Raw genomic sequence first — 22,929 nt, forward strand, 5'->3', positions numbered from 1 at the left:
CACTGGGAGTTACTGGGAGTCACTGGGAGTCACTGGGAGTTACTGGGAGTGAACTGGGAGTCACTGGGAGTCACTGGGAGTGAACTGGGAGTCACTGGGAGTTACTGGGAGTCACTGGGAGTCACTGGGAGTTACTGGGAGTGAACTGGGAGTCACTGGGAGTCACTGGGAGTTACTGGGAGTCACTGGGAGTTACTGGGAGTGAACTGGGAGTCACTGGGAGTTACTGGGAGTCACTGGGAGTCACTGGGAGTTACTGGGAGTGAACTGGGAGTCACTGGGAGTCACTGGGAGTCACTGGGAGTCACTGGGAGTGAACTGGGAGTCACTGGGAGTCACTGGGAGTGAACTGGGAGTCACTGGGAGTTACTGGGAGTCACTGGGAGTGAACTGGGAGTGAACTGGGAGTCACTGGGAGTTACTGGGAGTGAACTGGGAGTCACTGGGAGTCACTGGGAGTGAACTGGGAGTCACTGGGAGTTACTGGGAGTCACTGGGAGTTACTGGGAGTCACTGGGAGTTACTGGGAGCCATTAGGAGTCACTGGGAGTCACTGGGAGCCGCTGGGAGTCACTGGGAGTCACTGGGAGTCACTGGGAGTCACTGGGAGTCACTGGGAGTCACTGGGAGTCACTGGGAGTGAACTGGGAGTGAACTGGGAGTCACTGGGAGTCACTGGGAGTCACTGGGAGTGAACTGGGAGTGAACTGGGAGTCACTGGGAGTCACTGGGAGTGAACTGGGAGTCACTGGGAGTTACTGGGAGCCATTAGGAGTCACTGGGAGTCACTGGGAGTTACTGGGAGTCACTGGGAGTCACTGGGAGTGAACTGGGAGTCACTGGGAGTCACTGGGAGTCACTGGGAGTGAACTGGGAGTGAACTGGGAGTCACTGGGAGTCACTGGGAGTCACTGGGAGTGAACTGGGAGTGAACTGGGAGTCACTGGGAGTTACTGGGAGTCACTGGGAGTCACTGGGAATGAACTGGGAGTCACTGGGAGTGAACTGGGAGTGAACTGGGAGTCACTGGGAGTCACTGGGAGTCACTGGGAATGAACTGGGAGTGAACTGGGAGTCACTGGGAGTCACTGGGAATGAACTGGGAGTCACTGGGAGTGAACTGGGAGTCACTGGGAGTCACTGGGAGTGAACTGGGAGTCACTGGGAGTCACTGGGAGTCACTGGGAGTCACTGGGAGTTACTGGGAGTTACTGGGAGTGAACTGGGAGTCACTGGGAGTCACTGGGAGTCACTGGGAGTTACTGGGAGTCACTGGGAGTGAACTGGGAGTCACTGGGAGTCACTGGGAGTCACTGGGAGTGAACTGGGAGTCACTGGGAGTCACTGGGAGTCACTGGGAGTCACTGGGAGTCACTGGGAATGAACTGGGAGTCACTGGGAGTTACTGGGAGTTACTGGGAGTGAACTGGGAGTGAACTGGGAGTCACTGGGAGTCACTGGGAGTCACTGGGAGTCACTGGGAGTGAACTGGGAGTGAACTGGGAGTCACTGGGAGTCACTGGGAATGAACTGGGAGTCACTGGGAGTCACTGGGAGTCACTGGGAGTCACTGGGAGTGAACTGGGAGTGAACTGGGAGTCACTGGGAGTCACTGGGAGTCACTGGGAATGAACTGGGAGTCACTGGGTGTCACTGGGAGTCACTGGGAGTTACTGGGAGTTACTGGGAGTCACTGGGAGTCACTGGGAGTCACTGGGAGTCACTGGGAGTGAACTGGGAGTCACTGGGAGTCACTGGGAATGAACTGGGAGTCACTGGGAGTCACTGGGAGTCACTGGGAGTCACTGGGAGTCACTGGGAGTGAACTGGGAGTCACTGGGAGTCACTGGGAGTCACTGGGAGTCACTGGGAGTGAACTGGGAGTCACTGGGAGTCACTGGGAGTCACTGGGAGTCACTGGGAGTCACTGGGAGTCACTGGGAGTCACTGGGAGTTACTGGGAGTTACTGGGAGTTACTGGGAGCCGCTGGGAGCCGCCAGGGGGCGCCACCCCCTTCCCATGATGCCCCGCGGCCGCTCCGGGGAGGGCGGAAGCGCCTTTTTCCCGCCTCACCGACGGGGCGGGACTTCGTCTCTCCTGACCAATAGGCGCGGCCGATCCCGCCTGTCCGGGCGTTGATTGGTGGAATCACCGGCGCTCAGCCAATCAGAACGCGAGGGGGGCGTGGTGACGGACAGCGGCGGGAATGGCGGGCGAGCTGAGCGCTGAGGCGGAGCGGGAGATCCGCCGTGAGTCGGGGCTTTAATGGCGTTTAACGCGTTTTAATCGGCGCTTCAGGGGCTTTAAGCAGGGCTGGGAGGCGGCACGGGCACCCTCAGGGCTCGGGGAGTTCCTCCTGCGCCGGAACCTCCTCAGACGGACCCGCGGTTCCCTCAACCTTTCTCCCCCTCAGGCCGCCCTGGGCTCGAATCCCCTCACGGGGCTTGAAATCTTCACTTCGGGGCTTTTTAAACTCTCAAACCTTTCCCAGGGGCTCAAATCCCCTCACGATTTTAGGCTCAAATCCCTCCAAAAGGGCCCAAAATACCCTCAAAATTCCCTTTTTTTTCCCCCTAAAAAATGAAATTCTCCTTCTGGAGTTCCTGAATTCTCACAGGGACTCAAATTCCTTCACTATTTTGGGCTCAAATACCTCCAAAAGGGCCCCAAATCCTCTCAAAATTACTTTTTTTACCCCTAAAAAATCCAATTCTCCTCCCGGAGTTCCTGAATTCTTCCAGGGACTCAAATCCCCTCAGAATTTTGGGCTCAAATCCCCTCAATAGGGCCCAAAATGCTCTCAAAATTCCCTTTTTTCCTTAAAAAATCAAATTCTCCTGCCAAGGGCTCAAATCCCCTCACGATTTTGGGCTCAAATCCCTCCAAAAGGGCCCAAAATCCCCTCAAAATTCCCTTTTTCCCCCTAAAAAAATCAAATTCTCCTGCCAAGGGCTCAAATCCCCTCACGATTTTGGGCTCAAGTCCCTCCAAAAGGGCCCAAAATCCCCTCAAAATTCCCTTTTTCCCCCTAAAAAATGAAATTCTCCTTCTGGAGTTCCTGAATTCTCACAGGGACTCAAATTCCTTCACTATTTTGGGCTCAAATCCCTCCAAAAGGGTCCAAAATACCCCCAAAATTCCATTTTATCCCCCTAGAAAATCAAATTTTCCTCCCGAGGCTCCTGAATGCTCCCAGGGGCTCAAATCCCCTCACGATTTTGGGCTCAAATCCCTCTAAAAGGGCCCAAATAGTCTCAAAATTCCCTTTTTTCCACCTAAAAAGTCAAATTCTCCTTCCAGGGGCTCAAATCCCCTCACGATTTTGGGTTCAAATCCCCTCAAAAGGGCCAAAAATCCGCCCAAAATTCCCTTTTTTCCATCTAAAAAGTCAAATTTTCCTCCCGAGGCTCCTGAATCCCCTCCAGAGGCTCCAATTCCCCTCATAGGAATTAATTAAAATTTTAATTTTAATTAAGTTTTATCTCCTCAGATGATTAAAACCTCCTGAGGGTCCCTCAAATCCTCCCAAAGTGGCTCAAAATCCCCTCAAAATTCTCATTTTTTACCTCAAAATTCTCTTTTTTTGCCCCCAAAAATTCTTCTTTTTTCCCCCCCAAATTCTTCTTTTTTCTCCCCAAATTTTTTTTGTCACAAAATTTTCTTTTCTCTCCCCAAATTTTATTTTTTCTCCCAAATTCTCCTTTTTTCCCCTCCCAAAAAATTCTTTCCCCCCAAGTCTCCCTTTTTTCCCTCAAATTTTCCTTTTTATCCCCAAATTCTTTTTTCTCCCCCAAATTCTTTATTTCCTCTCAAAAATCTCTTCTTTCCCCACAAAATTTTCCTTTCCCCCCCCAAAAAATTTTTTTTCCCCATAAATTCTCCTCTTTCCCAAAAAAATTTCCCTTTTCTACCCTAAATTTTCTTTTTCTCTCCTCAAATTCTCTTTTTTTCCCCTAAATTTCTCCTTTTTTTCCCCCAAAAAAATCAAATTTCACCCCCCCCCAATTTTAATGCAAGGGGAATAAAATCCCCCAAATTTTGGGAATTCTTTGGATTCTTGGGGGATTCCCTGGATTTTTTTATGAGAATTCCTTGGATTTTTTTTTTGTGGGAATTCCCTGAATTTTTTTATGGAAATTCTCTGGATTTTTGTTTCAATTCCCTGGATCTTTGTGGGAATTCCCTGGATTTATTTTGTGGGAATTCCCTGGATTTTTTGCATGAATTCCCTGAATTTTCACAGAAATTCCCTGGATTTTTGCAGGAATTCCCTGGATTTTTCACTGGATTTTCCTGGATTTTTGTGGGAATTCCCTGAATTTTTTATGTGAAAATTCCCCGGATTATTTTTGGTGGGAATTTCCTGAATTTTTTTAATGGGAATTCCCTGGATTTTTTTATGGGAATTCCCTGGATCCCTAAAGGAATTCCCTGGATTTTTTTAGGAAGTCCCTGAATTTTTTTACGGGAATTCCCTGGATATTTTTGAGAATTCCCTGCATTTTTTTGTGGGAATTCCCTGAATTTTTTAATGGGAATTCCCTGGATCCCTAAAGGAATTCCCTGAATTTTTTAATGGGAATTCCCTAGATTTTTTATGTGAGAATTCTCTGGATTTTTTTTTCAGAAATTCCCTGAATTTTTGCTGGAATTCCCTGAATTTTCACTGGAATTCCTTGGATTTTCGTGGGAGTTCCCTGAATTTTTTATGGGAATTCCCTGGATATTTTTGAGAATTCCCTGGATTTTTGCAGGAATTCCCTGGATATTTTTGAGAATTCCTGGATTTTTGCAGGAATTCCCTGGATATTTTTGAGAATTCCCTGGATTTTTATGGGAATTCCCTGGATATTTTTGAGAATTCCTTGGATTTTTGCAGGAATTCCCTGGATATTTTTGAGAATTCCCTGGATATTTTTATGGGAATTCCCTGGATATTTTTGAGAATTCCCTGGATTTTTATAGGAATTCCCTGGATATTTTTGAGAATTCCCTGTTTTTTTGGTGGGAATTCCCTGGATATTTTTGAGAGTTCCCTGTTTTTTTGGTGGGAATTCCCTGGATATTTTTGAGAATTCCCTGGATTTTTGTGGGAATTCCCTGGACATTTTTGAGAATTCCCTGGATTTTTGCAGGAATTCCCTGGATATTTTTGAGAATTCCCTGTTTTTTTGGTGGGAATTCCCTGGATATTTTTGAGAATTCCCTGGATTTTTGCAGGAATTCCCTGGATATTTTTGAGAATTCCTTGGATTTTTATGGGAATTCCCTGGATATTTTTGAGAATTCCCTGGATTTTTGCAGGAATTCCCTGGATATTTTTGAGAATTCCTGGATTTTTGCAGGAATTCCCTGGATATTTTTGAGAATTCCTGGATTTTTGCAGGAATTCCCTGGATATTTTTGAGAATTCCCTGTTTTTTTGGTGGGAATTCCCTGGATATTTTTGAGAGTTCCCTGGATTTTTATGGGAATTCCCTGGATATTTTTGAGAGTTCCCTGGATTTTTGCAGGAATTCCCTGGATATTTTTGAGAATTCCCTGGATTTTTGCAGGAATTCCCTGGATATTTTTGAGAATTCCCTGTTTTTTTGGTGGGAATTCCCTGGATATTTTTGAGAATTCCCTGTTTTTTTGTGGGAATTCCCTGGATATTTTTGAGAATTCCCTGGATTTTTGCAGGAATTCCCTGGATATTTTTGAGAATTCCTGGATTTTTGCAGGAATTCCCTGGACATTTTTGAGAATTCCCTGTTTTTTTATGGGAATTCCCTGGATTTTCCCAGCAATTCCCGGATCCTTTCCCCCCGAGCCCCCCTCCCATCCTTTCCCCCCAATTCCCGCCGTTTTCCCGTGTTTTTTTCCCGGGATTCCCGGTGTTTCCCCGGGGTTTGAGGAGAGCATTCCCGGTTTTTCCCAGAGCTGCAGAAATCCAAGGAAAAGTGGCAGCGCCTGGGGAAAGCCTCGGAGGCGGCGGCGGCCTGCGAGCGCCTGGGAGAGATCCTGGCGGGACACGGTGAGAGACGGGAATGGGGAAAAACTGGGAATGGGAAAAAACTGGGAATGGGAAACTGGGAATGGGAAACTGGGAATGGGAAAATGGGAATGGGAAAGTGGGAATGGGGAACTGGGAATGGGAATGGGAACTGGGAATGGGGATGGGAAACTGGGAATGGGAATGGGAACTGGGAATGGGAAACTGGGAATGGGAAATGGGAATGGGGATGGGGAATGGGGAATGGGAACTGGGAATGGGAAAATGGGAACTGGGAATGGGAATGGGAAAATGGGAATGGGAAAATGGGAATGGGGATGGGGAACTGGGAATGGGGAATGGGAAACTGGGAATGGGAAAATGGGAATGGGAAAGTGGGGAATTGGGAATGGGAAATGGGAAACTGGGAATGGGAATGGGGAATGGGAAACTGGGAATGGGGAATGGGAAACTGGGAATGGGAAACTGGGAATGGGAATGGGAAATGGGAAACTGGGAATGGGAAACTGGGAATGGGAATGGGGAACTGGGAATGGGAATGGGAAACTGGGAATGGGAATGGGGAACTGGGAATGGGAATGGGAATGGGGATGGGAAACTGGGAATGGGAAATGGGAATGGGGAACTGGGAATGGGAATGGGAAACTGGGAATGGGAATGGGAAACTGGGAATGGGAAAATGGGAATGGGAAAATGGGAATGGGAATGGGAAAATGGGAATGGGAAAATGGGAATTGGGAATGGGGAAATGGGAAACTGGGAATGGGAATGGGGAATGGGAAACTGGGAATGGGAATGGGAAACTGGGAATGGGAATGGGAAAAACTGGGAATGGGAATGGGAAACTGGGAATGGGAAAATGGGAATGGGGAATGGAAATGGGAAATTGGGAATGGGAACTGGGAATGGGAAACTGGGAATGGGAATGGGGAACTGGGAATGGGAAAATGGGAATGGGGATGGGGAATGGGGAATGGGAAAATGGGAACTGGGAATGGGAATGGGAAAATGGGAATGGGAAAGTGGGAATGGGGATGGGGAAACTGGGAATGGGAAACTGGGAATGGGAAACTGGGATTGGGAAAGTGGGGATGGGAAACTGGGATTGGGGGAATGGGAAAAATGGGAATGGGAAAGTGGGAATGGGGAATGGGGAACTGGGAATGGGAATGGGAACTGGGAATGGGAAACTGGGAATGGGGAACTGGGAATGGGGTTGGGGGACTGGAAGGAGATTTTGGGAATTCTGGCCTGGGATTTGGGCCAGGTGGGGTTGGCAGAACCTCTGGAACGTTCCATTCCTGTCCCATTCCATTCCCATTCCCGTTCCCATTCCTGTTCCCGTTCTGTCCCATTGGTGTTCTTTTTCCATCCCATGGATCCCAACCTCAATCCCATGGATCCCAATCCCAGTCCCATGGATCCAAATCCCATGGATTCCAATCCCATGGATCCAATCCAGACCCAACCTCAATCCCATGGATCCCATGAATCCCAATCCCATGGATCCAATCCCATTCCCAATCCCATGGATCCCATGGATCCAATCCCATTCCCAATCCCATGGATCCCATGGATCCCATGGATCCCAATCCCATGGATCCCATGGATCCCAATCCCATGGATCCAATCCAGACCCAACCTCAATCCCATGGATCCCATGGATCCCAATCCCATGGATCCCATGAATCCCAATCCCATGGATCCAATCCCATTCCCAATCCCATGGATCCCATGGATCCAATCCCATTCCCAATCCCATGGATCCCATGGATCCAATCCAGACCCAACCTCAATCCCATGGATCCCATGGATCCCAATCCCATGGATCCCATGGATCCCAATCCCATGGATCCAATCCAGACCCAACCTCAATCCCATGGATCCCATGGATCCCAATCCCATGGATCCCATGGATCCCAATCCCATGGATCCAATCCCAATCCCATGGATCCCATGGATCCAATCCCAATCCCATGGATCCCATGGATCCAATCCCATTCCCAATCCCATGGATCCCATGGATCCCATGGATTCCAATCCCATGGATCCAATCCCATTCCCAATCCCATGGATCCCATGGATCCCAATCCCATGGATCCAATCCAGACCCAATCCCATGGATCCCATGGATCCCATGGATCCCAATCCCATGGATCCAATCCCATTCCCAATCCCATGGATCTCAATATCCCATTCCAAATCCCATTCCCAAGGATCCCATTCCCGGTTTCCCATTGCCGGTTTCCCATTCCCGGTTTGTTTCCCAGGCCATTTCCATGCGGCTCTCCGGGAGCACCGGGATCAGCTGCGGCTCCTGGATCCCATTCCCATGGATCCCATTGATCCCATTCCCACGGATCCCAGTGATCCCCTGGATCCCATTCCCTGTTTGTTTCCCAGGCCGTTTCCGTGCGGCTCTGCGGGAGCACCGGGATCAGCTGCGGCTCATGGATCCCATGGATCCCAATGATCCCATTGATCCCATTCCCAATGATCCCAATGATCCCAATGATCCCATTCCCAATGATCCCATTCCCAATGATCCCAAGGATCCCAATGATCCCAATAATCCAAATGATCCCAAGGATCCCAATGATCCCAATGATCCCAATGATCCCAATGATCCCATTCCCCTGGATCCCAATGATCCCATTGATCCCAGTGATCCCAGTGATCCCAGTGATCCCCTGGATCCCCTGGATCCCATTCCCTGTTTGTTTCCCAGGCCGTTTCCGTGCGGCTCTGCGGGAGCACCGGGATCAGCTGCGGCTCCTGGAGGCCGCTCCCGCTCCCGATCCCCTGGATCCCAATGATCCCAATGATCCCCTGGATCCCAATGATCCCAATGATCCCCTGGATCCCCTGGATCCCCTGGATCCCCATGATCCCATTCCCTGTTTGTTTCCCAGGCCGTTTCCGGGCGGCTCTGCGGGAGCACCGGGATCAGCTGCGGCTCCTGGATCCCATTCCCATGGATCCCATGGATCCCAATGATCCCAATGACCCCAATGATCCCAATGATCCCAATGATCCCATTCCCAGTGATCCCAATGATCCCAATGATCCCAGTGATCCCAATGATCCCATTCCCAGTGATCCCAATGATCCCAATGATCCCATTCCCAATGATCCCCTGGATCCCAATGATCCCAATGATCCCATGGATCCCAATGATCCCCTGGATCCCCTGGATCCCCTGGATCCCATTCCCTGTTTGTTTCCCAGGCCGTTTCCGGGCGGCTCTGCGGGAGCACCGGGATCAGCTGCGGCTCCTGGAGGCCGCTCCCGCTCCCGATCCCCTGGGCTGTGCCGTGGCTCACCGGAAAATCGGCGAGCGCCTGGCCGAGCTGCGCCGCTTCCCAGAGGCCCTCTGGGTACGGGAAAAAACGGGAATTCCCGGAATTCCTGCAATTCCTGGGGGGTTGGGAGGGGATTGGGAGGGGGATTTGGGGGATTTGGGAGGGGGTTTGGGAGGGGATTTGGGGGATTTGGAGATTCTGGGGTTGGATTTGGGAATTCCGGGTTTGTATTTTGGGAATGCTGGGATTGGATTTTGGGGATCTGGGAGTGGATTTGGGAATTCAGGGATTGGATTTGGGAGGAGATTTGGGAATTCTGGGATTGGATTTGGGAATTCTGGGATTGGATTTGGGAATTCTGGGATTGGATTTTGGGATCTGGGATTTGATTTGGGAATTCTGGGATTGGATTTTGGGATTTGGGAGGGGATTTTGGGAATTCTGGGGTTGGATTTTGGGATTTGGGGTTGGATTTTGGGAATTCTGAGATTGGATTTTGGGGATTTGGGAGGAGATTTGGGAATTCTGAGATTGGATTTTGGGAATTCTGAGATTGGATTTTGGGATTTGGGGTTGGATTTGGGAATTCTGGGAGTGGATTTGGGAGGAGATTTGGGAATTCTGGGATTGGATTTGGGAATTCTGGGATTGGATTTGGGAATTCTGGGTTGGATTTGGGAATTCTGGGATTGGATTTGGGAATTCTGGGTTGGATTTGGGAATTCTGGGATTGGATTTGGGAATTCTGGGTTGGGATTTGGGAATTCTGGGTTTGTATTTTGGGAATTCTGATATTGGATTTGGGAATTCTGGATTTGGGAGGAGATTTTGGGGATTTGTGAGGAGTTTTGGGCAGGAATTTGGGTGATTTGGAGATTCTGGGATTGGATTTTGGGAATTTGGGAGGAGATTTGGAAATCTGGGAATGGATTTGGGAATTCTGGGATTGGATTTGGGAATTCTGGGGTTGGATTTGGGAATTCTGAGGTTGGATTTTGGAATTCTGGGGTTGGATTTTGGGATCTGGGATTTGATTTGGGAATTCTGGGATTGGATTTTGGGGATTTGGGAGGGGATTTTGGGAATTCTGGGATTGGATTTTGGGAATTCTGAGATTGGATTTTGGGATTTGGGGTTGGATTTGGGAATTTTGGGATTGGATTTGGGAATTCTGGGATTGGATTTTGGGATTTGGGGTTGGATTTTGGGAATTCTGGGGTTGGATTTGGGAATTCTGGGCTGGGATTTTGGGAATTCTGGGGTTGGATTTGGGAATTCTGGGGTTGGATTTGGGAATTCTGGGATTGGATTTGGGAATTCTGGGAATGGATTTGGGAATTCTGGGATTGGATTTGGGAATTCTGGGAATGGATTTTGGGATTTGGGAGGAGATTTGGAATTCTGGGAGGGAATTTGGGGGTTTTGGGGGTTCTGGGATTGGATTTTGGGGATTCTGGGGTTGGATTTGGGAATTCTGGGGTTGGATTTGGGAGGAGATTTGGGAATTCTGGGATTGGATTTTGGGGATCTGGGATTGGATTTGGGAATTCTGGGATTGGATTTGGGAATTCTGGATTTGGATTTTGGGATTTGGGAAGAGATTTGGAATTTTGGGAGGGGATTTTGGGGGGTCTGGGAATGGAATTTGGGATTCTGGGTTGGATTTGGGAATTCCGGGTTTGTATTTTGGGAATTCTGGGATTTTGGGATTTGGGAATTCTGGGGTTGGATTTTGGGAATTTTGGGGTTGGATTTTGGGAATTCTGGGAATGTATTTGGGAATTCTGGGGTTGGATTTTGGGAATTCTGGAATGGGATTTGGGGTTGGATTTTGGGATTTTGGGAGGGGATTTTGGGAATTCTGGGATTGGATTTTTGGGAATTCTGGAATGGGATTTGGGGTTGGATTTTGGGATTTGGGAGGGGATTTTGGGGATTTGTGATTGAATTTTGGGGATTTGGGATTGGATTTCGGGGATTTGGGGAAGCTGGGATCAGCTTTGTGAACTCCAGCACCGAATCTGAGGATTCCGAAGGGGATTTTCTGATCCCGGGCCGGGGTTTTCTGGATGGGGGAGGACGGAATTCCCGCCCTTTCCCTTGACTTTCCCGTGTTTCTTCCGGAACTTTCCGCTCAGCACCAGCGGCAGCACCTGCTGGGGGCGCGGGCGCTGTCGGACGCGCTGGAGGAGCAGCGAGCCTGGGCCACCGTGGGCAGGACCTTCCTGCTCCTGGCCGAGGAGCCGCAGCCTCCGGATCCCGCGGAATTCCCGGAATTCCCGCCGGGATCGTCGGGAACGGGCGGCGGCGGCGGCGGCGGGGGCGGGGCCCCGGCGGGGGCGGCGCTGGGACGGGCGCTGGAGGCGTTCCAGACCAGCCTGGACATCGTGGAGACGCGGCTGGAAGGTGAATCCCGGGAATTCTCACCCCAATCCCGGGAATTCTCACCCCAAATCTCGGGAATTCTCACCCCAAATCTCGGGAATTCTCACCCCAAATCCCGGGAATTCTCACCCCCAAATCTCGGGAATTCTCATCCCCAAATCCCGGGAATTCTCACCCCAAAGCCCGGGAATTCTCATCCCCAAATCCTGGGAATTCTCATCCCAAATCCTGGGAATTCTCACCCCAAATCCTGGGAATTCTCACCCCAAATCCCGGGAATTCTCACCCCAAATCCCGGGAATTCTCATCCCCAATCCCGGGAATTCTCACCCCAAATCCCGGGAATTCTCACCCCAAATCCTGGGAATTCTCATCCCCAAATCCTGGGAATTCTCACCCCAAATCCTGGGAATTATCACCCCAAATCCCGGGAATTCTCACCCCAAAGCCTGGGAATTCTCGCCCCCAAAGCCTGGGAATTCTCATCCCCAATCCTGGAATTCTCACCCCAAATCCCGGGAATTCTCACCCCAAATCCCGGGAATTCTCATCCCCAAATCCTGGGAATTCTCACCCCCAATCCTGGAATTCTCACCCCAAATCCCGGGAATTCTGACCCCAAATCCTGGGAATTCTCACCCCAAATCCCGGGAATTCTCACCCCAAATCCCGGGAATTCTCATCCCCAATCCTGGGAATTCTCACCCCAAATCCCGGGAATTCTCACCCCAAATCCCGGGAATTCTCACCCCAAATCCTGGGAATTCTCACCCCAAATCCCGGGAATTCTCACCCCAAATCCTGGAATTCTCACCCCAAATCCCGGGAATTCTCATCCCAAATCCCGGGAATTCTCACCCCAAATCCCGGGAATTCTCACCCCAAAGCCCGGGAATTCTCACCCCAAATCCTGGGAATTCTCACCCCAAATCCCGGGAATTCTCATCCCAAATCCCGGGAATTCTCATCCCAAATCCCGGGAATTCTCACCCCAAATCCTGGGAATTCTCATCCCCAATCCTGGAATTCTCACCCCAAATCCCGGGAATTCTCACCCCAAATCCTGGGAATTCTCATCCCCAAATCCCGGGAATTCTCACCCCAAATCCTGGGAATTCTCACCCCAAATCCCGGGAATTCTCACCCCAAATCCCGGGAATTCTCACCCCAAATCCTGGGAATTCTCATCCCCAAATCCCGGGAATTCTGACCCCAAATCCCGGGAATTCTGACCCCAAATCCCGGGAATTCTCACCCCAAATCCCGGGAATTCTGACCCCAAATCCCGGGAATTCTGACCCCAAATCCCGGGAATTCTCATCCCAAATCCTGGGAATTCTCATCCCCAAATCCTGGGAATTCTCACCCCAAATCCCGGGAATTCTCACCCCAAATCCCGGGAATTCTCATCCCCAAATCCCGGGAATTCTCATCCCAAATCTGGGAATTCTCACCCCAAATCTGGGAATTCTCACCCCAAATCTGGGAATTCTCACCCCAAATCCTGGGAATTCTCACCCCAATCCCGGGAATTCTGACCCCAAATCCCGGGAATTCTCACCCCAAATCCCGGGAATTCTCACCCCAAATCCCGGGAATTCTGACCCCAAATCCCGGGAATTCTCACCCCAAATCCCGGGAATTCTCACCCCAAATCCTGGGAATTCTCATCCCAAATCCCGGGAATTCTGACCCCAAATCCCGGGAATTCTCACCCCAATCCCGGGAATTCTCACCCCAAAGCCCGGGAATTCTCACCCCAAATCCCGGGAATTCTCATCCCCAATCCTGGAATTCTCACCCCAAATCCTGGGAATTCTCACCCCAAATCCCGGGAATTCTCATCCCCAATCCTGGAATTCTCACCCCAAATCCTGGGAATTCTGACCCCAAATCCCAGGAATTCTAACCCCAAATCCCAGGAATTCTGACCCCAAATCCCGGGAATTCTCACCCCAAATCCTGGGATTCCTGGGATTCCCGGGAATTCTGACCCTGAATCCTGGAATTCTCATCCCAAATCCTGGGATTCTGATCCTGAATCCTGGGATTCCCGAGAATTCTGATCCCCAATCCTGGGATTCCTGGGAATTCTTATCCTAAATCCTGGGATTCCCAGGATTCCTGGGATTTCTGATCTCGAATCCTGGGATTCTGACCCCAAATCCTGGGATTCTGACCCCAAATCCTGGGATTCTGACCCCAAATCCTGGGATTCCGACCCCAAATCCTGGGATTCTGACCCCAAATCCTGGAATTCTGACCCCAAATCCTGGGATTCTGACCACGAATCCTGGGATTCCCGGGAATTCTGACCCTGAAATCCTGGGATTCCGACCCCAAATCCTGGGATTCTGACCCCAAATCCTGGGATTCTGACCCCAAATCCTGGAATTCTGACCCCAAATCCTGGGATTCCGACCCCAAATCCTGGGATTCTGACCCCAAATCCTGGGATTCCGACCCCAAATCCTGGGATTCTGACCCCAAATCCTGGAATTCTGACCCCAAATCCTGGGATTCCGACCCCAAATCCTGGGATTCTGACCCCAAATCCTGGGATTCTGACCCCAAATCCTGGGATTCTGACCCCAAATCCTGGAATTCTGACCCCAAATCCTGGGATTCTGACCCCAAATCCTGGGATTCTGACCCCAAATCCTGGAATTCTGACCCCAAATCCTGGGATTCTGACCACGAATCCTGGGATTCTGACCCCAAATCCTGGGATTCTGATCCCAAATCTCGGAATTCCCGATCCCATTCCCGGCGTTCCCACCCCATTCCCACCATTCCCACCCCATTCCCACCCCATTCCTGCCATTCCCACCCCATTCCCGGCGTTCCCGGCATTCCCGGTGTTTTCCAGGGGCGCTGCCGGGCCGGGACCTGGCTCAGATCCGGAGCCGCCTCTTCCTCAACCTCGGCCTCGTCCAGGAATCCCTGGGGAACGGCTCCGAGAGCGCCCGGCTGCTCCGGGACAGCGCCCGCCTGGCCGAGTGAGTGAGGGGAATTCCGGGAATTCCGGGAATTCTGGGAATCCTGGGAATTCTGGGGATGGGAATTGGGGTCGGGAATTCCGGGATTGGGGGTTGGGAATCCCTGGGGAACGGCTCCGAGAGCGCCCGGCTGCTCCGGGACAGCGCCCGCCTGGCCGAGTGAGGATCGGGGAATTCTGGGAATTCCGGGAATTCTGGGAATCCTGGGAATTCTGGGAATGGGAATTCCAGGATTGGGGGTCGGGAATCCCTGGGGAACGGCTCCGAGAGCGCCCGGCTGCTCCGGGACAGCGCCCGCCTGGCCGAGTGAGGATCAGGGAATTCCGGGAATTCTGGGAATTCCGGGAATTCTGGGAATCCTGGGAATGGGAATTCCGGGATTGGGGGTCGGGAATCCCTGGGGAACGGCTCCGAGAGCGCCCGGCTGCTCCGGGACAGCGCCCGCCTGGCCGAGTGAGGATCGGGAATTCCGGGAATTCTGGGAATTCTGGGAATTCCGGGAGTCCTGGGAATCCTGGGGATGGGAATTCCGGGATTGGGGGTCGGGAATCCCTCGGGAACGGCTCCGAGAGCGCCCGGCTGCTCCGGGACAGCGCCCGCCTGGCCGAGTGAGGATCGGGAATTCCGGGAATTCCGGGAATTCTGGGAATCCTGGGAATCCTGGGAATCCTGGGAATGGGAATTGGGGCTGGGAATTCTGGGATTGGGGGTCGGGAATCCCTGGGGAACGGCTCCGAGAGCGCCCGGCTGCTCCGGGACAGCGCCCGCCTGGCCAAGTGAGCGAGGGAATTCTGGGAATTCCGGGAATTCCGGGAATCCTGGGAATCCTGGGAATGGGAATTGGGGTCGGGAATTCTGAGATTTGGGAGGATTGTGGGGTTTGGAGTTGGGAATTCCAGGGATTTTGGGATTTGGGATCAGAAATGCTGGGATTTCAGAGCAGAATTTTGGGATTTGGGGTCAGGAATTCCAGGGATTTCAGGATTTAGAGTTGGGAATTCCAGGAATTCTGGGAATCCTGGGAATTCTGGGAATCCTGGGAATCCTGGGAGTCCTGGGGATGGGAATTGGGGCCGGGAATTCCGGGACTGGGGGTCGGGAATCCCTCGGGAACGGCTCCGAGAGCGCCCGGCTGGCCGAGTGAGCGAGGGGAATTCTGGGAATTCCGGGAATTCTGGGAGTCCTGGGAATTCTGGGAATGGGAATTGGGGCCGGGAATTCTGAGATTTGGGAGGATTGTGGGGTTTGGAGTTGGGAATTCCAGGGATTTTGGGATTTGGGATCAGAAATCCTGGGATTTCAGAGCAGAATTTTGGGATTTGGGGTCGGGAATGCCAAGGATTTCAGGGTTTGGGGTCAGGAATTCCAGGGATTTTGGGATTTGGGGTTGGGAATTTCAGGAATTTCAGGATTTGGGGTCAGGAATTCCAGGGATTTTGGGATTTGGGGTTGGGAATTTCAGGAATTTCAGGATTTGGGGTTGGGAATTCCAGGAATTTTGGGATTTGGGATCAGGAATTTCAGGAATTTCAGGATTTGGGGTTGGGAGTTTCAGGAAATTCGGGATTTGGGATTGGGAATTCTGGGAATTCCAGGATTTGGGAGCAGAAATCCTGGGATTTCAGAGCAGAATTTTGGGATTTGGGGTCGGGAATTCCAGGGATTTTGGGATTTGGAGTTGGGAATTCCGGGAATTCCGGGAATCCTGGGAATTCTGGGAGTCCTGGGAGTCCTGGGAATGGGAATTGGGGTGGGGAATTCCGGGATTGGGGGTCGGGAATCCCTGGGGAACGGCTCCGAGAGCGCCCGGCTGCTCCGGGACAGCGCCCGCCTGGCCGAGTGAGCGAGGGGAATTCTGGGAATCCCGGGAATCCTGGGAATTCCGGGAATTCTGGGAGTCCTGGGGATGGGAATTGGGGCCGGGAATTCTGAGATTTGGGAGGATTGTGGGGTTTGGAGTTGGGAATTGCAGGGATTTTGGGATTTGGGATCAGAAATCCTGGGATTTCAGAGCAGAATTTTGGGATTTGGGGTCAGGAATTCCAGGGATTTCAGGATTTAGAGCTGGGAATTCCAGGAATTTTGGGAATTTTGGGAGTCCTGGGAGTCCTGGGAATTCTGGGAATCCTGGGGATGGGAATTGGGGCTGGGAGTGCCAACAATTTCAGGATTTGGGGTTGGGAATTCCAGGGATTTTGGGATTTGGGGTTGGGAATTCCAGGAATTTTGGGATTTGGGGTTGGGAGTTTCAGGAAATTCGGGATTTGGGGTCAGGAATTCTGGGAATTCCAGGATTTGGGATCAGAAATGCTGGGATTTCAGAGCAGAATTTTGGGATTTGGGGTCGGGAATTCCAGAAATTTCAGGATTTGGGGTTGGGAATTCCAGGAATTTTGGGATTTGGGATCAGGAATTTCAGGAATTTTGGGATTTGGGGTCGAAAATTCAGGGATTTGGGGTCAGAAATCCAAGATTTGGGGTCAGAAATGCTGGGATTTGGAGTTGGAATTCTGGGATTTGGGATCAGGAATTCCAGGGATTTTGGGATTTGGGATCAGAAATTCTGGGATTTGGGGTCAGAATTTCGGGATCTGGGTTTGGAAATTCCAGGAATCCTGGGATTTGGGTTTGAGAATTCCAGGAATTTTGGGATTTGGAGTCAAAAATTCCGAGATTTGGGGTCAAAAATGCTGGGATTTGGGATCAGGAATTTCAGGAATTTCAGGAATTTTGGGATTTGGGATCAGAAATCCTGGGATTTCAGAGCAGAATTTTGGGATTTGGGGTCGGGAATGCCAAGGATTTCAGGGTTTGGAGTTGGGAATTCCAGGGATTTGGGGATTTGGAGTTGGGAATTCCGGGAATTCCGGGAATCCTGGGAGTCCTGGGAATGGGAATTGGGGCTGGGAGTGCCAAGGATTTCAGGATTTGGGGTTGGGAATTCCAGGGATTTCAGGGTTTGGAGTTGGGAATTCCAGGGATTTGGGGATTTGGAGTTGGGAATTCCGGGAATTCCGGGAATCCTGGGAGTCCTGGGAATGGGAATTGGGGCTGGGAGTGCCAAGGATTTCAGGATTTGGGGTTGGGAATTCCAGGGATTTCAGGGTTTGGAGTTGGGAATTCCAGGGATTTGGGGATTTGGAGTTGGGAATTCCAGGAATTCTGGGAATTCTGGGAATCCTGGGAGTCCTGGGGATGGGAATTGGGGCTGGGAGTGCCAAGGATTTCAGGATTTGGGGTTGGGAATTCCAGGAATTTTGGGATTTGGGGTCTGGAATTTCAGGAATTTTGGGATTTGGGGTCTGGAATTTCAGGAATTTTGGGATTTGGGGTTGGGAATTTCAGGAAATTCGGGATTTGGGGTCTGGAATTTCAGGAATTTCGGGATTTGGGGTTGGGAGTTTCAGGAAATTCGGGATTTGGGGTCAGGAATTCTGGGAATTCCAGGATTTGGGATCAGAAATCCTGGGATTTCAGAGCAGAATTTTGGGATTTGGGGTCGGGAATTCCAGAAATTTCAGGATTTGGGTTTGGGAATTGCAGGAATTTTGGCATCTGGGGTCAGGAATTTCAGGAATTTTGGGATTTGGGGTCAGGAATTCCAGGAACTTTGGGATTGGTGATCAGAAATGCTGGGATTTCAGAGCAGAATTTTGGGATTTGGGGTCGGGAATTCCAGGGATTTTGGGATCAGGAGTTCCAGGAATTTTGGGAATCAGGATTGGATTTTGAAACCTGAAGTGGGAATTTTGGGAATTTTGTCATCTGGGAGGGGAATTTTGGGAATTCCTCCCCATTCCCGCTCTTTTCCCAGCCAATCCCAGGTTTTGGAACCTCTGGGATGAGAAATTTGGGAAATTTGGGATTCTGGGAGGAGAAATTTGGGATCTGGGATGGGAATTTTCCGGAATTCTCTCTCATTCCCTCTCATTCCCAGGCAATCCCAGGTTCTGGAGGATCTGGGATGGGAATTTGGGGATCTGGGATGGGAATTTCAGGATCTGGGATGGGAATTTTGGGAATTTTGGGGTCCAGGATTGGAACTTTGGGTCTCTGGGATGGGAATTTTCCGGAATTCTCTCTCATTCCCGCTCTTTCCCAGCCAATCCCAGGTTCTGGAGGATCTGGGATGGGAATTTGGGGATCTGGGATGGGAATTTTGGGAATTTTGGAAGATCTGGGACTGGAATTTTGGGAATTTGGGACTCTGGGACTGGAATTCTCTCTCATTCCCTCTCTTTCCCAGGGAATCCCAGGTTCTGGAGGATCTGGGATGGGAATTTCAGGATCTGGGATGGGAATTTTGGGATCCAGGACGGGAATTTGGGGAATTTGGGACTGGAATTTTCCGGAATTCTCTCTCATTCCTGCTCTTTCCCAGCCAATCCCAGGTTCTGGAGGATCCAGGACGGGAATTTGGGGCTGGAATTTTCCGGAATTCTCTCTCATTCCCTCTCTTTCCCTCTTTCTCCCAGGGAATCCCAGGTTCTGGAGGCTCTGGGATGGGAATTTGGGGAATTTTGGGATCCAGGATTGAAACTTTGGGTCTCTGGGATGGGAATTTTCCAGAATTCCCTCTCATTCCCTTTCTTTTCCCAGCTAATCCCAGGTTCTGGAGGATCTGGGATGGGAATTTGGGGATTTTGGGACTCTGGGATGGGAATTTCAGGATCCAGGATGGGAATTTTAGGATCTCAGGTGGGAATTTTCTGGAATTCTCTCTCATTCCCTCTCTTTCCCAGCCAATCCCAGGTTCTGGAGGATCTGGGATGGGAATTTGGGGATCCAGGACGGGAATTTGGGGAATTTTGGGGTCCAGGATTGAAACTTTGGGACTCTGGGATGGGAATTTTCCGGAATTCTCTCTCATTCCCTTTCTTTCCCAGCCAATCCCAGGTTCTGGAGGATCTGGGATGGGAATTTCAGGATCCAGGATGGGAATTTTAGGATCTCAGATGGGAATTTTCTGGAATTCTCTCTCATTCCCGCTCTTTCTCCCCAGCCAATCCCAGGTTCTGGAGGAACTGGGATGGGAATTTTGGGATCTGGGATGGGAATTTTAGGATCCAGGACGGGAATTTGGGGAATTTGGGACTGGAATTTTCCGGAATTCTCTCTCATTCCTGCTCTTTCCCCAGGGAATCCCAGGTTCTGGAGGATCTGGGATGGGAATTTGGGGAATTTGGGACTGGAATTTTCCGGAATTCTCTCTCATTCCCTCTCATTCCCAGGGAATCCCAGGTTCTGGAGGATCTGGGATGGGAATTTGGGGAATTTGGGACTCTGGGATGGGAATTTCAGGATCCAGGATGGGAATTTTAGGATCTCAGATGGGAATTTTCTGGAATTCTCTCTCATTCCCGCTCTTTTCCAGCCAATCCCAGGTTCTGGAGGAACTGGGATGGGAATTTTCCGGAATTCCCTCTCATTCTCTCTCATTCCCAGGGAATCCCAGGTTCTGGAGGATCTGGGATGGGAATTTGGGGCTCTGGGACTGGAACTTGGGGATCCAGGACGGGAATTTGGGGAATTTGGGGCTGGAATTTTCCGGAATTCCCTCTCTTTCCCTCTCATTCCCCGGGAATCCCAGGTTCTGGAGGCTCTGGGATGGGAATTTTGGGAATTTTGGGGTCCAGGATTGGAACTTTGGGACTCTGGGATGGGAATTTTCCGGAATTCTCTCTCATTCCTGCTCATTCCCAGCCAATCCCAGGTTCTGGAGGATCTGGGATGGGAATTTGGGGATCCAGGATGGGAATTTTGGGAATTTGGGGCTGGAATTTTCCGGAATTCCCTCTCATTCCTGCTCTTTCCCTCTCTTTCTCCCAGGGAATCCCAGGTTCTGGAGGATCTGGGACTGGAATTCTCTCTCATTCCCTCTCATTCTCTCTCATTCCCTCTCTTTCCCAGCCAATCCCAGGTTCTGGAGGATCTGGGATGGGAATTTGGGGATCCAGGATGGGAATTTGGGGAATTTGGGGCTGGAATTCCCTCTCATTCCCTCTTTCTCCCAGGGAATCCCAGGTTCTGGAGGATCAGTTCCGGGCCTATTTCAACCTGGGGCTGCTGCAGCAGCGCGGGAAGGAATTCCCGGAATCCCTGCGGAGCCTGGGCCGCGCCCGGGAATTCGCCCGGAGCCTCCGGGAGCCGCAGCTGCTGCGCGAGGCCGAGGCCGCCGCCGGCCAGGTCGGCAATTCCAGCGATTTCTGGGAATTCTGGGGGGGTTTGCACGGAAATCGGGGGCATTTGGGGGAATTTTCTGGGATTTTGGGGGTTTTCTGGGATTTTTTGGGAATTTTCTGGGATTTTTTTGGAATTTTCTGGAATTTTTTTGGGAATTTTTCTGGAATTTTTGGGATTTTTTCTGGAATTTTTTTGGATTTTCTGGGAATCCCGGGGGGGTTTGTACGGAAATCGGGGGCATTTGGGGGAATTTTCTGGGATTTTGGGAATTTTCTGGGATTTTTCTGGAATTTTCTGGGATTTTTCTGGAATTTTTTCAGATTTTTCTCTGATTTTCTGGGATTTTTTTCTGGAATTTTTTGAGATTTTCTCAGATTTTTTAGGGATTTTCTGGGATTTTTTGGGAATTTTCTGGGATTTTTTGGGAATTTTCTGGGATTTTTTTCTGGAATTTTTTGGGATTTTTCTCTGATTTTCTGGGATTTTTCTGGAATTTTTTCAGATTTTCTGGGATTTTTTTTGGACTTTCTGGGATTTTTCCCAGAATTTTGGGGATTTTTTGGGATTTTTTTGGATTTTCTGGGAATTCTGGGGGGGATTGCACGGAAATCGGGGGCTTTGGGGGAATTTTCTGGGATTCTGGGGGTTTTCTGGGATTTTTTGGGATTTTTTGGGATTTTTTTGTGATTTTCTGTGATTTTTTGGGATTTTCTGGGATTTTTTGGATTTTCTGGGAATCCTGGGGGGTTTGTACGGAAATCGGGGGATTTGGGGGAATTTTCTGGGATTTTGGGAATTTTCTGGGATTTTTTTGGAATTTTCTGGGATTTTTTTTGGGAGTTTTCTGTGATTTTTTGGGAGTTTTCTGTGATTTTTTGGGAATTTTCTGGGATTTTTCTGGAATTTTTTCAGATTTTTCTCTGATTTTCTGGGATTTTTTTCTGGAATTTTTTGAGATTTTCTCGGATTTTTTAGGGATTTTCTGGGATTTTTTGGGAATTTTCTGGGATTTTGGGATTTTCTGGGATTTTTTTTCTGGAATTTTTTCAGATTTTCTGGGATTTTTTTTGGACTTTCTGGGATTTTTCCCAGAATTTTGGGGATTTTTTGGGATTTTTTTGGATTTTCTGGGAATTCTGGGGGGGTTTGCACGGAAATCGGGGGCTTTGGGGGAATTTTCTGGGATTTTGGGAATTTTCTGGGATTTTTTGGGAATTTTTGGGATTTTTTTTGGAATTTTCTGGGATTTTTTGGGGAATTTTCTGGGATTTTTTGGGAATTTTCTGGGATTTTTTGGGATTTTTTCTGGAATTTTTTGTATTTTCTGGGAATTCCGGGGGGGATTGCATGGAAATCAGGGGATTTGGGGGCGTTTTCTGGGATTTTGGGAATTTCCTGGGATTTTTTGGGAATTTTCTGGGATTTTTCTGGAATTTTTTCAGATTTTTCTCTGATTTTCTGGGATTTTTTTCTGGAATTTTTTGAGATTTTCTCGGATTTTTTAGGGATTTTCTGGGATTTTTTGGGAATTTTCTGGGATTTTTTGGGAATTTTCTGGGATTTTTTTCTGGAATTTTTTGAGATTTTCTGGGATTTTTTTTTGGACTTTCTGGGATTTTTCCCAGAATTTTGGGGATTTTTTGGGATTTTTTTGGATTTTCTGGGAATTCTGGGGGGGTTTGCACGGAAATCGGGGGCTTTGGGGGAATTTTCTGGGATTTTGGGAATTTTCTGGGATTTTTTGGGATTTTTTGGGATTTTTTTGGGAATTTTCTGGGATTTTTTGGGGAATTTTCTGGGATTTTTTTGGAATTTTCTGGGATATTTTTTGGATTTTCTGGGAATTTCTGGGATTTTTCTGGAATTTTCTGGGATTTTTCTGGAATTTTTTCAGATTTTTCTCTGATTTTCTGGGATTTTTTTCTGGAATTTTTTGAGATTTTCTGGGATTTTTTGGGATTTTTTCTGGAATTTTTTGCATTTCCTGGGAATTCTGGGGGGGATTGCATGGAAATCAGGGGATTTGGGGGCATTTTCTGGGATTTTGGGAATTTCCTGGGATTT

At 49.6% G+C, this 22,929-nt stretch overlaps 1 protein-coding gene across 1 annotated transcript in view; it reads left to right on the forward strand.

Annotated features, from left to right (window-relative positions):
* The first annotated feature begins 2,207 nt into the window (after positions 1-2,207).
* Positions 2,208-22,929, forward strand: part of TONSL (tonsoku like, DNA repair protein) — a 94,132-nt gene continuing 73,410 nt past the window's right edge. Inside the window, exons 1-7 of the mRNA XM_086877294.1 lie at positions 2,208-2,250; positions 5,922-6,017; positions 8,909-8,998; positions 9,225-9,373; positions 11,437-11,704; positions 14,553-14,682; positions 20,697-20,868. Of these exons, the coding sequence (XP_086733420.1) occupies positions 2,208-2,250; positions 5,922-6,017; positions 8,909-8,998; positions 9,225-9,373; positions 11,437-11,704; positions 14,553-14,682; positions 20,697-20,868 (948 nt within the window). The remainder of the gene's footprint in view (positions 2,251-5,921; positions 6,018-8,908; positions 8,999-9,224; positions 9,374-11,436; positions 11,705-14,552; positions 14,683-20,696; positions 20,869-22,929) is intronic.

The sequence above is a fragment of the Cyanistes caeruleus genome, chromosome 1 (genome assembly GCF_971803275.1).
Source record: "Cyanistes caeruleus chromosome 1, bCyaCae1.hap1.1, whole genome shotgun sequence".
Taxonomy (NCBI): domain Eukaryota; kingdom Metazoa; phylum Chordata; class Aves; order Passeriformes; family Paridae; genus Cyanistes; species Cyanistes caeruleus.